General features: G+C 59.4%; 1 protein-coding gene across 1 annotated transcript in view; it reads left to right on the top strand.

Annotated features, from left to right (window-relative positions):
• LAMA5 (laminin subunit alpha 5) overlaps positions 1-14,364 on the top strand; it is a 51,582-nt gene that overhangs the window by 32,935 nt on the left and 4,283 nt on the right. Inside the window, exons 38-66 of the mRNA XM_077117160.1 lie at positions 144-305; positions 505-606; positions 704-787; positions 4,976-5,206; positions 5,754-5,867; positions 6,058-6,185; positions 6,336-6,416; positions 6,515-6,729; positions 7,135-7,235; positions 7,309-7,489; positions 7,567-7,716; positions 7,957-8,108; positions 8,212-8,322; positions 8,504-8,615; positions 8,972-9,142; positions 9,266-9,462; positions 10,229-10,345; positions 10,491-10,645; positions 11,018-11,159; positions 11,250-11,352; positions 11,659-11,769; positions 12,225-12,404; positions 12,520-12,668; positions 12,750-12,920; positions 13,004-13,140; positions 13,316-13,469; positions 13,705-13,838; positions 13,927-14,089; positions 14,164-14,286. Coding sequence (XP_076973275.1) covers positions 144-305; positions 505-606; positions 704-787; positions 4,976-5,206; positions 5,754-5,867; positions 6,058-6,185; positions 6,336-6,416; positions 6,515-6,729; positions 7,135-7,235; positions 7,309-7,489; positions 7,567-7,716; positions 7,957-8,108; positions 8,212-8,322; positions 8,504-8,615; positions 8,972-9,142; positions 9,266-9,462; positions 10,229-10,345; positions 10,491-10,645; positions 11,018-11,159; positions 11,250-11,352; positions 11,659-11,769; positions 12,225-12,404; positions 12,520-12,668; positions 12,750-12,920; positions 13,004-13,140; positions 13,316-13,469; positions 13,705-13,838; positions 13,927-14,089; positions 14,164-14,286 — 4,131 coding nt within the window. The remainder of the gene's footprint in view (positions 1-143; positions 306-504; positions 607-703; positions 788-4,975; positions 5,207-5,753; positions 5,868-6,057; positions 6,186-6,335; positions 6,417-6,514; positions 6,730-7,134; positions 7,236-7,308; positions 7,490-7,566; positions 7,717-7,956; positions 8,109-8,211; positions 8,323-8,503; positions 8,616-8,971; positions 9,143-9,265; positions 9,463-10,228; positions 10,346-10,490; positions 10,646-11,017; positions 11,160-11,249; positions 11,353-11,658; positions 11,770-12,224; positions 12,405-12,519; positions 12,669-12,749; positions 12,921-13,003; positions 13,141-13,315; positions 13,470-13,704; positions 13,839-13,926; positions 14,090-14,163; positions 14,287-14,364) is intronic.

Here is a 14,364-nt window from a genome sequence, read left to right as displayed (position 1 = left end):
GTGTACACACTTGCCATGTGCCCTGCTCATGCGCACACTCGTGCCTTACTTCCACATGCCCTTACCCGCACACCTCACCCACGTGCACACTTGCCACTTGCCATATGCCCCACCCCGATGCCCTGTCCCCCACGTGCCTGCAGTTTGTGGACATGGAGGGCTGGACGCTGCTGAGCAGTGACCGCCATGTGGTGCCCCACGAGCTACGGGTGGAAGCGCAGCTGCTCCACGCAGACCTGCGGCATCTGGCCGAGGCCACTCCTGAGCTGTGGTGGCAGGCCCCACCCTCCTACCTGGGAGACCGGGTGAGCAGGGGCATCAGGCCAGCGGGAGGCCTCGGGAGGGCGGCCGGGGCGGTGGCTGGACAAGGGCTCCACAACAGCATCCGGGGCCTCCCTGGAGGCCTGACATAGGGGAGGGGATACAGCAGTGTGGGCGCCACGCCCACCGCAGCTGGGCTCTGTCTGGGAACACGGAGGTCACGTCCCATGCTGTCACCTCCAGGTGTCATCCTACGGGGGGATCCTCCGCTACGAGCTCCACTCTGAGACCCAGCGCGGAGACATCTTCATCCCCACGGAGAGCCGGCCGGCCGTGGTGCTGCAGGTGGGGACCGGCTGGTAGATGTGGGGAGGGCAGCCGGAGGCTGGGGGAGGCGGCGGGCAGCCCGGGTGCACCCCTCACCCTGCCCCGTGCCTCCCAGGGCAACCAGATGAGCCTCACGTTCCTGGAGTCAGCGTCCCCGGCGCCCGGCCAGGCTCACCGCAGGCAGCTGCAGCTGGTGGAGGCAAGCAGTCCTGGGAAGGGTGGGGGATCCGGGGCTGCAGCAAGTCCAGGAGCCGCGGGTGGGTCTGTGGGCCCTCGTCCCCTTCCACACGCTCCCCACAGTGGGGCTTCTTCCCAGCTGATCCCCCAGGGAGCGTGAAAGGCATTCCTTTTTGTTTGTGTGTCACCATTCTTCCTTTGGGACTTGAGGTGAGATACTTGTACCATTAGACTTACCCTCTGTAAGCGGATGGTCCCGTGGCATCTAGTACATTCACCACACTGTGCTGCCACCACCACCCCTACCGAGTTCCCAGACATGTTCCTCACAGCAAAAGGTGACCCCAGACCCATTACGTGGTCGCTCCTCTTCCCCAGCTCCTGGCAACCAGCAGCCTGTGTTCTGTCTGGGTTTATCCAACCTGAACTTTTCATGGAAATGGAATCATGCTATACACGGCCTTATGTGTCTGGCTGCTTTCACTGGTCATCGTGTTTTGGGATTCACCCCCATCGAGCATCTCTCCGAACCTCACCCCTTGTTATGGCTGCATGCTGTTCCTTTAGATGTATTCACCCCATTTTGCTTATCCGTTCTTCTTGTTGATGGGACACAGGCTGCTTCCACTCTTCGCTCTTGAATGGTGCGGCTTTATGGACATTCGGGTACAAATTATTTCTGGAGACCCTGTTTCCCAGTCTCTTGGAAATACACCTACCGCGGGACTGCCACGTCATCTGGTAGCTCACTGAGTCAGTGGTAACTCACTGAGGAGCCACCAAACCATGCCGGAGCGCTCGTAGCATTTTACATTCCTGCCAGTGGCACACAGGCTCCCGCTTTCCCCATGCCCTTACCAGCACTTATTTCCCTTTTTTCTTTTTTAAAATGAGCCATCCTGGGCTGGGGCTGGGGGTGAAGACTAGCTCACTGTGGTTTTCATTTGCGTTTCCCTAAGGACTCCTGACAGTCAACGTTTCTTGCTGGCCATTTGCATATGTTCTTTGGAAAAGCGTCTATTCAAATCCTTTGCCTATTTTCAAATCAAGTTGTTTGCCTTTTTGTTATTGAATTCTAAGAGTTCCTTATGTATTTTGGCTGTTAGACCTGTAGCAGATGTATGGTTTATAGCTGTTTTCTTCCTTCCTGTAGGTTGTGTTCCCTTTCCTGATAATGTCCTTGCACAAAAGTTTTAAATTTTGATGAAGTTCCATTTATTTTTTCTTTTTTTATGCTCATGCTTTGGGTATCTTGTCTAAAAGTCAGTTGCCAAACCCAAGGTTATGAAATTTTACCCCTACGTTTTCTTCTAAGAGTTTTATTGTTTCAGCTCAGTGGAGGTCACTGATCCATTTTGAGTTAATTTTTGTATGTGGTGTGAGGTAGGAGTCCAGTTTTGTCTTGTCACATGTGGGTTTCCAACCGTCCCAGGACCTTTTGTTGAAGGGATTATTTTCTCTCCATTGAATGGCCTGACACCCCTGCCCAAAATCCATCAGCCATAAATGTGGTTCACTTCTGGACCCTCAGTTCTATCCCTTTGGTCTCTGTCACTATGTCTATCCCCATGCCAGGACCTCAAATAGCAAGTCTTCCCATCCACAAACACAGATGTCTTGCCATTTCTTTAGGTCTTTCATTTCTTTTAGCAACGTTTTACAGTTTTCAGTGTAAAATTCTTTCACCACCTCTGTTAAATTTATCTCAAAGTTATGTTGTTGTTTGTTTTTTTGATGCTGCTGTAAACACAGTTGTTTCCTTCATTCCCTTCTTGGATGGCTTCCTGCTGGTGCCTGGAAACATAACTGGTTTCTGTACATTGATCTTGTACCCTGCAACTTGGCTGACTTGTGTGTTAGCTCTGGTAGTTACATGGATGCTTTAGATTTTGTATCTGTGTAGAACCATGAGTTAGTAAAGTTAGCTTTTCTTCTTCCTTTCCAGTTTGGATGCCTTTTATTTCTTTTTCTTGCCTAATTGCTCCAGCTAGTACTTACAGTACAATATTGAATAACCACGGTGATGTCGGGCACCCTTGTCTTATTCCCAGTCTTAGGGGAAAGTGCTCAGTCTTAAATATGATGTTAACTGGGTTTTTCATAAATGCCCTTTATTATGTTGACGACATTCCCGTCTACTCCTAGTTTTCTGAGTATTTTTTTAAATTTATTTATTAATTAAAAAATAAGAAACAAAATAAAACATACATAATCAGTAATTCACAATATCATTACCTAGTTGCATATTCATCATTTCTTAGAACATTTACATTAATTCAGAAAAAGAAACAGAAAGACAATAGAAAAAGAAATAAAACAAACACAGGAAAGAAAAAAACAAACAAACAAAAAGATTATACCTATCATACCCCTTACCCCTTGCCTTCATTGATCACTAGCATTTCAAACTAAATCTATTTTAACATTTGTTCCCCCCATTATTTATTTTTATTCCATATGTTCTACTCGTCTGTTGACAAAGTAGATAGAAGGAGCATCAGACACAAGGTTTTCGCAATCACACAGTCACCTTGTTACAGCTGTCTCATTATTCAATCATCCTCAAGAAACATGGCTACTGGAACACAGCTCTACTTTCTGAGTATTTTTATCATGAAAAGGTGTTGGATTTTGTCAGGTGTTTTCCTGGGTTAATTGAAATGACCATGTTGAGTTTTTCCCTTAATTAATGTGATGAACTATATTGGTTGATTTTCTTAGGTTGAGCTTCCCTCGCATTCTTAGGATAAATTCTACTTAGTCATGGTGTATAATCTTTTTATATGTTTCCCTACACTTATATTTGTATATCTATACATACGTGCAGTCAGAGAAGATATGTAAAATATATATATCATAGGGAATTTTGTTCACTACTTTTTTGGGGGGTGGGGTGGGGGGACGTGGGTACATGGGCTGGGAATCGAACCCAGGTCTCCTGCATGGCAGGCAAGAATGCTACCACCGAACTTCCTGTGCACCCATTGTATATGATCTTTTTACTATGTTGTTGGATTCAGTTTGCTAATATAGTGTTGAGGATTTTTACATCTATATTCATAAAGGGAAGTGGGCCTATGATTTTCTTTTCTTGTGGTGTCTGTGTCTCCAATGATGGGGTGATGCTGGCCTCGCAGGACGAGTGAGGAAGTATTCCCTCCTCTTCTGTTTTTTTGGAAGAGTTTGAGGATTGGTGTTAATTTTTCTATAACTGTTTGGAAGACTTCACCAATCAGACCGTCTGATTCTGGACTTTTCTTTATTGGAAGGTTTTTTATTATCGATTCAGTCTCATTCTAAGTCTGTTCAGGCTTTCTGTTTCTTCTTTAGTCAGTTTAGATCGTTCATGTGTTCCTAGGAGTTTGTTCCTTTCATCTCAGCTACCTAACATGCCTGTGTTGGCATCCTATTGTTCATTGTATTCTCTTATAATCATATGTATTTCTGTAACATTGGTTGGTAGCAGCGTCCTCACTTTCATTTCTGATTTTTTGTGGGTTTTTTTTTTTTTAACCTTCTCTCATTTTTTTCTCTCTCAGTCTAGCTAAAGACTTGTCACTTTTGTGGATCTTTTCTAAGAACGACCTTTCAATGTCCTTGTTGGAAAATCCACCTGTTGCTTTGCAGTTCCCTGATGGTGGCAGAGCATGCGGCTCTCCATGTGCTCAGGTCGCTTCGGCTCCCTCTACTATGAAGTATCTGCTCATGCCTTTTGGCTTGATGGGCTTTTTCCTATTTCTTTACAGGAATTCTTTCTTAGCCTTTGATATTTATCCTTCATCAGACTTTGAAGTAGCAAGTAGCATCTCCTAGTTTGTAGCTCCTGTCTGTCTTTCTCTACAATGTCTTTTGATGAACAAAAGATCTTATATTTAATAGAATCAATTCAATCCATTTTTTATTTGCAGTTAGTGCTTTTGTGTCTTGCTTAAGCAAGTATTTGTCCTTTTGAGGTCAGAAAGCACTTGCCTATGTTTTCTTCTAAAAACTTAAAATACCGTCTATTTAAATTCTCATATTGGAGTTCGTTTTTGCATGCTGTGCAAGGTCCTAGCATGCATCTTGCACATGGAGAACCAGTTTTTCCAGCCCCCCATATTAAGGAGCCCCCTGCCCATGATCTGGGTCCCCCGCATTCTGGGAGGCTGTTTCTGGGCACCCTGTGCATCCCCTTTGGATGTGGCCCCATGGCATCCTGCCTGCCCCGCAGGGCAACTTCCGGCACTTGGAGACCCACAACGCAGTGTCCCGCGAGGAGCTCATGATGGTGCTGGCTGGGCTGGAGCGGCTGCAGCTGCGCGCCCTCTTCTCACAGCTCTCCTCCTCCGTCTCCCTGCGCTGGGTGGTGCTGGAGGGTGCCAGTGAGGCGGGCAGGGGGCCCGCGGCCAGCAGTGTGGAGCTGTGCATGTGCCCTGCCAGCTACCGTGGAGACTCGTGCCAGGTGAGCTGTGAGGGCAGTGCTGGCCACGTGCCCACGCATGGCTGCCCCTTGGCTCTGCCCCTACCTGGCCTCCTCCTTGCCCTCTCCACTGGCAGTCCCCTCCAACTTGGTCTGCTCCCCATCGCCTCATTTGTCAGTCATCACCTGCTCCACCACGTCCATCTGTCCATCCATGGGTCCCCCAAACCCTCGTCTGCCTCTGCCACCCACCATCAGCCACGCACCCACCCATGCATCCGTGTGTCCACCCATCCTGTGAGCGCAGCTCCTGTTTAACTCCACCGGGACGAGCTGTTTGCAGCAGATAGGGCAGGCCCCAGAGAGTGAGGCTGCTCAGGGGGCTGTGGCCTCCTGTCTGGGGGGGCCCCCTGCATGGCCCAGGTCCAACAAGCCCAGGCCCCGTTGGTACCCTGATCCCTGCACTCCCCTGGCTGGTGGAGGGGGGAGCCCAGGTCCCCCCTGTGAGCCGGCTTGCCCACCCCAGCTCCAGGCCTACTGCTTCTGGTCCCTGCTCACCACAGCCCCCCACTACTCCCATGCCCCCCAGGAATGTGCCCCTGGCTACTACCGAGATACCAAAGGCCTCTTTCTGGGGCGCTGCGTCCCCTGCCAGTGCCATGGCCACTCGGACCGCTGCCTCCCTGGCTCGGGAGTCTGTGTGGTGAGTGGTAGGCTCTGGTGGGCAGGGGCACTGTCAGAGGGCATGACAGCCATGCCAGGGGCAGCCCAGTAGCTCCAGGTGGGCAGACAGAGGTGCCAGGAGAAGGGCCCTGGCGGGGTCTGGTGGGAATTGGCGAGCTCCTGCGGGGAGGGGATCAGGCCCCTCGAGGCTAACCTGTCTCCCTGCCCAGGGCTGCCAGCACAACACCGAGGGCGCGCACTGCGAGCACTGCCGCAACGGCTTTGTGAGCGGTGGCTCAGGGGACCCCACTGCCCCCTGCGTCAGCTGCCCCTGCCCCCTGGCTGTACCGTCCAACAAGTAAGCCATGCTAGCCCCTGGGGTCAGGCCCCAACCACTGCCCTGTCCAGGACCCACCAACACGGGGGCCGGGGGGGTTCAGTGTCACCCTCCTGAGATGCAGGCAGGGGACATGGCACGCCTGGCTAAGAGCCCTATCTGTCCCCGCAGTTTTGCCAAGGGCTGTGTCCTGCGGGGTGGCCGCACCCAGTGCCTCTGCAAGCCAGGCTATGCGGGTGTCGCCTGTGAGCGGTGAGCTGGGGGGAACGAGGGGGCAAGTGCTGATGGGCCCGGGGTGAGTGAGTGGAGCAGGTGCCACAGACACGAGCCTGCTGGCCACTCGCCCCCAGGTGTGCACCCGGCTTCTTTGGGAATCCCATGGTGCTGGGCAGCTCGTGCCGGCCCTGTGACTGCAGTGGCAATGGCGACCCCAACCTGCTCTTCAGCGACTGTGACCCCCTGACCGGGATCTGCCGCAGCTGCCTGCACCACACCACCGGGCCCCGCTGCGAGAGCTGCGCCCCAGGCTTCCACGGCAACGCGCTGCTGCCCGGCAACTGCACACGTGGGTATCGGGAAGGAGCGATGAGGGGCTCTGGGTGTCCCCAGGGTGCTGGGTGCCCCCTAGAGTGCTGGGTGCCTCCCAGGGTGCTGGGTGCCCTGTGCTGGGGCTCTGGGAGAGTGAGATACTCTTGGGCAGGCCCCCAAACCTGTCCTGTGAGTAGCAGGCAAAAGGTAGTGGTGGCCCTGGTACTGGAAGCAGACCCTGCAGAAGGGACCCCTTGAGGCTTGAGGTGGGGGTGGCCCCCTGGGGGCCGCTGCAGTGACTCAGCCAGAGGGAGTCCCAAGAGGCCCAGGCCCTCTGGGTCAGGGCTCAGCAGGAGGGAGGGACCAGCGGGCAGGCAGCTCCTGGGCTGGGGGTGCAATTTGGATTAAGGGGTCTGAGCCACGGTCACACCCCCCACTACAGGGTGCGACTGCTCCTCGTGTGGAACGGAGGCCTGCGACCCCCGCAGCGGACGCTGCCTGTGCAAGGAGGGTGTGGCTGGAAGGCGCTGCGATCGCTGTCAGGTGGGGCTGTGGGCCTGGAGGTAGGGCAGGGCTGGGGATGGTGGCAGCTGTGATCATTGCCCTGTGTCCACAGGACGGACACTTCGGCTTTGCGGCCTGTGGGGGCTGTCGCCCGTGCACCTGTGGCCCAGCGGCTGAAGGCTCCGAGTGCCACCCTCAGAGTGGGCAGTGCCACTGCCGGCCAGGCACTGGGGGGCTCCAGTGCCGCGAGTGTGCCCCTGGCCACTGGGGATCCCCTGAGCAGGGCTGCAGGCGTGAGTGCAGGGGTCACTGTGGGTGGGGATCCCTGGAGCCCTTGGCCAGCCAGTGCTTACCCCCATTTTCCTCACAGGCTGCCAGTGCCAGGGGGGCCACTGTGACCCTCACACGGGCCAGTGTACCTGCCCCCCGGGCCTCGGCGGGGAGCGCTGTGACACCTGCAGCCACCAGCACCAGGTGCCCGTGCCAGGCGGGCCCAGCGGCCGCAGTGTCCACTGTGAAGGTGCATCCCAATGCTGGCCCCGCTCCCCCGTCCTGAGCTGGGCTCCAGGGCCCCCACCCCAGCCCTCCTTCCTGCCGACCTCCTGACCCCTCACTGGCCTTACAGTTGAATCCTGACCCCATTTTCTTACTCCTTGAACTTAACCCTAATTCTAATCCTGGTCCTCTGGCTGACCCCATTCCCTCGCCCTGACCCTGTGAGCCCACGACCCACACTGACCCATGTCTCCGTGGCCTGTAGTGTGTGACCACTGTGTAGTCCTGCTCCTGGATGACCTGGAACGGGCTGGAACCCTCCTCCCCACCATCCACCAGCAGCTGCAGGGCATCAACACCAGCTCCGGGGCCTGGGCCCAGCTGCACAGGCTGAACACCTCCATTGCCAGCCTCCAGGTGCCACCCGTACCCCAACCCTGCCCCCACTGGACCCTCCGTTCTCTGCTCCCTCCAGACCCCCGCTTCCGCCAGCTGCAGCCTTCTCTCCCCACATTCCCAGAACCAGCTGCGGCGCCCCCTGGGCCCCCACCACGAGACAGCTCAGCAGCTGGAGATGCTGGAGCGACAGGGTGGAAGCCTCGAGCAGGACACACAGCGGCTAGGAGGCCAGGCAGGACTCCTGACCCTCCCTGGGCCCACCCTGCAGCTGCCAGGAGTCCCCCCACAACCTCTCCCCTTGTCCTGGGTCTCTACAACCTGTCCCAAGACTGCACATAGGCCCAGCTCCTAGGCCGCCCCCCCGTCACCTCGTTCCCCTTTGGGTGCTGATGGGGTGTGCTGTGCTCCCACAGGCCATGGCAGCCCGAGAGCAGGCTGGCCAGCTGGTGGACAGCAGCGAGGCCACACTGGGCCGGGCCCGGGAGCTGTTGGAGGCCATCCAGGCCGTGGACCATGCCCTCAGTGGTAGGGCCCATTATGGGGGGGTGTGGTGGGAGCAAGGGGGAGACTGGTACTGAGGGCCGAGGCCAGGAGGCTGCTTCTGGGGTAGGGGCTTGAGGGGCCCCAATCACTGGGCAGGTCTGGACGTTGTGGCTATGGGGGGTGGCAGTGCAGTAGAGCCAGCAGCAGAGTGGCAGGAGGCGGCAGGGGGTATTGCTGAGATGTGCCCCTGGTGACTGCAGGGATTACAGGCGGGGGGTCGGGATGGCCCGAGTAGGGAGGTAGCAGCAAGGACACTGGGGCTGGGGTGTGGCCTTTGGGGCCCAGAGGACCTGTGGGCAGGCAGCAACCTGGGTGCCCACAGCCCCGTCCGCCCACAGAGCTCGCGTCCCAGGTGGACTCGCTGTCGCCGGCCAACGCCTCGTCCCCATCGGGCCAGCAGCTGCACTGGACACTGGCACAGGTGGAGCGGCTGCTGGGGGAAATGCGGGCCCGGGACCTGGGCGCCCCGCGGGCGGTGGCCGAGGCTGAGCTTGGCAAGGCCCAGAGGCGTAAGTGGGGTCTGCTGCTGGGCCGGCCACTGGGAGGTGGTCAGGACCCAGCAGGGCCTTTGGGGGCTGCTGGGGTGGCGAGGGCCGCCAGCGTGACTGGTCCTTATGTCCCGGGCACGGTAGTGCTGGCCCGGGTGCAGGAGCAGCTGACCAGCCGCTGGGAAGGAAACCAGGCGCTGGCCGCACGCGCCCGCGACCAGCTGGCCCGGCACGAGGCTGGCCTCATGGACCTGCGCGAGGCCTTGAATCGCGCTGTGAGCAACACGCGTGAGGCTGAGGGACTCAACAGCCGCAACCTCGAGCGCCTGGAGGAGGCCCTGGTGAGGGGCGGGGGCGGGGCAAGGGGGGTTGCCCACAGCGCGGTTCAAGGCCTCGCGCAGGTCCATGAGGCCAGCCTCGTGCCGGGCCAGCTGGTCGCGGGCGCGTGCGGCCAGCGCCTCCCCCATTTGGGCGTCCCTCCCCCACCCATGGAACCCCCCCTCCTCCACATGGGCACCCCTCCCCCACCCACGGATCCCGCCCCTCCACATGGGCACCCTTCCCCCACCCACAGATCCCCCCTCCTCCACATGGGCACCCCTCCCCCACCCACAGATCCCCCCTCCTCCACATGGGCACCCCTCCCCCACCCACGGATCCCCTCCCCCACCATAGATTCTCCCTGTATTCGGCTCTCCCCCTAACCAAGGACTCTCCTCAGAAAGGACTCTCTTCTTCTCCCACTACTGATTCTCTTTTCTCTGTACCTGAGTCTCTTCCCCACTGCTCCTGCCAACCTTTTTCTCCCCCCATATTCTCTTTTCCACTGACTCTTTATCTCTCTCTCCCATTGGTTCTACTTTTCCTTTCCCCCACTGACTTCTCCCCGCCATTCTTCATCCCCCTCACTCTTCCTCCTTTCTCTTTTTCCCCCTTTACTGTCTCTAGCTCTTTTCTCCCCCACTCTTTACCTCTGCGTCCCCCAACTCTCTCCTCCCTCCCTCTCCATCCTCCTCTCCCATTCACTGTCCTCTTTCCCCCTTACCCCCCTTAGCCCTCCTGCCTCTTTCCTCCTGTCACCATCATCCTTTATCATACCACCTCCAGAGACGGAAGGGGGAGCTGTCAAGGGACACCGCTACCCTGAGGGCCGCTCTGCAGGCTGCCCGCGACACACTAGCCCGCGTCTCTGAGCTTCTGCACGGCGTGGACCAGGCCCAGGAGGTGTGTGCAGCCCCCGCTCCCCGCACCGGGGTCGCCGCCGGGTGGGTCTGTGGACTCGGCACCCAGCATGCAGCCTCGGGGCCCCAGAGCTGGTGGGCGGCAGGCGGCCGGGTGGGGGACCCAGCCTGACTGAGCCCACCCCCAGGAGCACGAGCGCCTCGCTGCCCGTCTGGATGGGGCCCGGAGCCCGCTGCTGGAGAAGATGCGGGCCTTCTCCCCGGCGAGCAACCAGCTGGGCGTGGTGGAAGCCGCCGAGGCCCATGCGCAGCAGCTGGACCAGCTGGCACTCAACCTGTCCAGGTGTGTGGCCTCCCGGGGAGCCCAGGGGCACAGCGAGGATCCCACCAGGCGCAGCCAGGCCTCAGAGGGGCAGCTGGGTCCAGAAGGGCTGCAGAGGAAGAGGCCATCCTTCTGGAAGGCACTGTCCTCCCTCAGCTACACCCTGGCAGAAAGTCGGGATAGGCTCAGGCAAGACCGGGCAGAGCTGCAGGCGCTCGTGCCGAGTGCATGGCTGGTGGGCATCCCCAGGCCGGTCCGAGGTGTGCGCCCCACCCATCTGTCCATCTGTCCCGACTCCCTGACCCCTGATGCCATCTGTCCCACCTTCCTGCCCCCCTGACGCCCTATCTGCCCCACCTCCCTGCCCCCGACGCCCTGTCTGTCTCCCCCTAGCATCATCCGAGATGTTAACCAGGACCACTTCATCCAGAGGGCCATCCAGGCGTCCGAGGCCTACGCCAGCATCCTCCAAGCCGTGCGGGCTGCTGAGGGGGCTGCGGGCCAGGCCCTGCACCAGGCCAGCCACACATGGGAGGTGAGGCTGCCACCCTGCCTGCAGCCCACACCAGGGGCCCCTGCCCTGTCCTGCTCTGGCCGGGGGTGAGCATGTCCTGTGTACCTGCAGACGGTGGTGCAGCAGGGCCTGATGGCCCGAGCCCGGGAGCTGCTGGCCAACAGCAGTACCCTGGAGGGAGCCGTGCTTGGGGAGCAACAGAAACTGGGACGCAGTGAGTGCCACCTTGGTCAGAGGTGCCCGGGGTGCTGTCCTGGGGTCCAGGCTCTGCAGGGCCCTCAGCCTACGGGCAGTTCCTGGGGGTCAGTGCAGTGAGGCGCGGAGCGGCAGCACGAGGGCCTCGGGGCAGAAGTCCTACGTGTGGACCCTGCTTCCCGATCTGCGTAAGGCCTGCTCCCTCTGTCCTGATGGTGGGGCCCTGGGGGGTCCCAGAAGGACAGCATGGAGTAGGGGACCCAAGGCCTGGTCTGTGGGCTTGCACGGGCACCTGGGTGGCTCACACTGCCTCCCCCTCGCACAGTACGGACCGCCCTGCAGGGTGCCGGGAGCCAACTCCATGATGTCCGTGCCAAGAAGGGCCAACTGGAGGCCCAAATCCAGGCCGCGCATGCTATGCTGGCAATGGACACAGGTAACGGGTGGGTCCCCCAGCACTCGGTGACAGGCGGGGGTGAGGGTGTCAGGAAGTGCCCTGGAGCGAGGCGAAACGGAGGGCCATGGGGTTGCTGGGTGGGCAGGGCGGGGGGGGCTCTGGAGAAGGGGGTGTTCGAGCTGGGAGTGGGACAAAGCCTTACTAACCAGGGCAGGGCAGAGGTGAGGGGGCCAGGGCTCCGAGCAGGGGCTGCTACGGCCTGGCTGAGCCACGAGGGGTCTTCTGGCTCATAAACAGCAGGTGTCTGATCAAGTGCTGGGCCCCCCAGGCTTAGGCCAGGTCAAGGGAGGGTGACTGCAGGCCCCTCGAAGGCAGGGATTCCTTGCCAGGGCCGTGGGGGACCCAGCACCCTGGGGGCTGGCCTAGCTGAGGGGCTCGGCAGTTTTTGCCCGAGTGGTCTTGCCCGTCCACCCATCTGCCACTGCCTGCTGCAGATGACACAGGCAGGAGGATCGCCCACGCCAAGACGGTGATCGCTGAAGCCCGTGACACGGTGGCGCGTGTGCAGTCCCGGCTTGAGGACCTGCAGCCCGACCTGGAGCGCTGGCGGGGCCAGTACGGTGGCCTGCAGCACCAGGGCCTGGATGAGGTGGTACGCAGCGCCGGCAGCTCAGGTGGGCAGCTTGGGGACCCGGTGTGCGGGCTGGCGGACACCACGGTCCTCATGGGGACCCGGCAGGCTGGGGGGCAGGGGAGCTGCTCAGGGCCCCCTTCCGGCCCTCCCCACAGTGTCCATCTTGGAAAAGACACTGCCACAGCTGCTGGCCAAGCTGAGCCTCATGGAGAACCGCGGAGCCGCCAACGCCAGCCTGGCACTGTCTGCCAACATTGGCCGTGTGCGAGAGCTCATCGCCCAAGCCCGGGGTGCAGCTAATAAGGTGGGCACGTGGACCCCGGGGCAAAACGGGGCGTCTGGGAGAGCAGGTGGTGGGGGCTGACGGCCATGTGCCCCCACGCAGGTCAAGGTACCCATGAAGTTCAACGGGCGCTCCGGGGTGCAGCTACGTGCTCCGCGCGACCTCGCCGACCTGGCTGCCTACACAGCCCTCAAATTCTACATTCAGGCCCCAGAGCCCGCACCCGGCCAGTCTGCCAGGGACCGCTTTGTGCTGTACATGGGCAGCCGCCAGGTACTGGGCTGGAACGGACAGACAGGTGGGCAGCGCCCGCAGGTGGCTGCAGTGACCCCTCCACCCTGCTCTTCCACCTGCAGGCTACTGGAGACTACATGGGCGTGGCCCTGCGCGACCAGAGGGTGTACTGGGTATACCGCCTCGGGGGGGCGGGCCCCACAGCCCTCAGCATCGACGAAGACATCAGGGAGCAGTTTGCAGCTGTCAGTATCGACAGGTGGGGGTCCCAGGAGGGAGCCCTGCGCTCAGCTCGCCTCCCCTCCTGAGGACTGCAGCTGGGACCTGTGCCCCCAGCTCCCCTCCCCATGTACCCTATCCTGTCCCCATCCGCGGGTCTCACCACCATGCGGACACAGCCCCGGAGCCCACTCTGTACTGCCCTGCCTCTGCAGGACCCTCCAGTTTGGCCACATGTCTGTCACAGTGGAGAAGCAGATGGTGCATGAGATCAAGGGTGATACGGAGGCCCCTGGGCCCGAGGGGCTGCTCAGCCTGCAGCCCGACAACTTTGTCTTCTACGTGGGCGGGTACCCCAGCCACTTCAAGGTGAGCCTAGCCCAAGCCCCAGCAGGGCAGCCACTGAGTAGCTCCACGCAGGGGCTTTGGGGGCAGCCCCCAAGCAAACCCAGCGCATTCCATGCTTGTCCCGGGAAGTCCTGCATCATGTCTAGCCTCAGTCTGCCCTGCTGCCACCTGAATTTGCCTGTTTGGTTTATCTGGTCTATCCTGAGGTGGGAAGGTGCCTTAAGCTGAGCTCCCCGGTTGTGTTCTGTGCTCCTAGCCCCCTGCGCCCCTCCGCTTCCCTGGCTACATGGGCTGCATAGAAATGGACACTCTGAACGAGGAGGTGATCAGCCTGTACAACTTTGAGAGGACCTTCCAGCTTGACACGGCTGTGGATAAGCCTTGCGCCCGGTATGTGGGGCCTGCAGCCCACCCTTGCCCTGATCTTTCTGCCCTAACCCTTCCACCCCTTGCTGACCCTGCGACCTTGGGTCTGCAGATCCAAGTCCACTGGTGACCCGTGGCTCACAGACGGCTCCTACCTGGATGGCTCTGGGTTCGCCCGCATCAACTTTGAGAGTCAGATGAGCCACACCAAGCGCTTTGAGCAGGAGCTGCGGCTCGTGTCCTCTAGCGGCCTCATCTTCTTCCTGCAGCACCAGGCAGGGCCCTGCGCCACACCCACTCCCCCTGGGACCCCTGTCCCATGACCACGCTGACACCGCCTCACCCACAGGGCCAGTTCCTGTGCCTGGCGGTGCGCGGGGGCAGCCTGGTGCTCCTCTATGACTTCGGCGAGGGCCTGAAGGAGGCGAGCCCGCTGCAGACACCCCCGCCCCTCACTGTGGCCAGCAAGGCGGTAAGGCCCGGCTGGATGGGAATGGGTGGGGGCTCCCTGTTGCTCATCTGAGCCCTGCCCCCGATCTGGCGCCCCCAG

This window comes from Tamandua tetradactyla, chromosome 1 (genome assembly GCF_023851605.1).
Source record: "Tamandua tetradactyla isolate mTamTet1 chromosome 1, mTamTet1.pri, whole genome shotgun sequence".
NCBI lineage: Eukaryota > Metazoa > Chordata > Mammalia > Pilosa > Myrmecophagidae > Tamandua > Tamandua tetradactyla.
The sequence above is the reverse complement of the archived record's forward strand: the minus strand, read 5'-3'. Positions and strand labels throughout refer to the sequence as shown.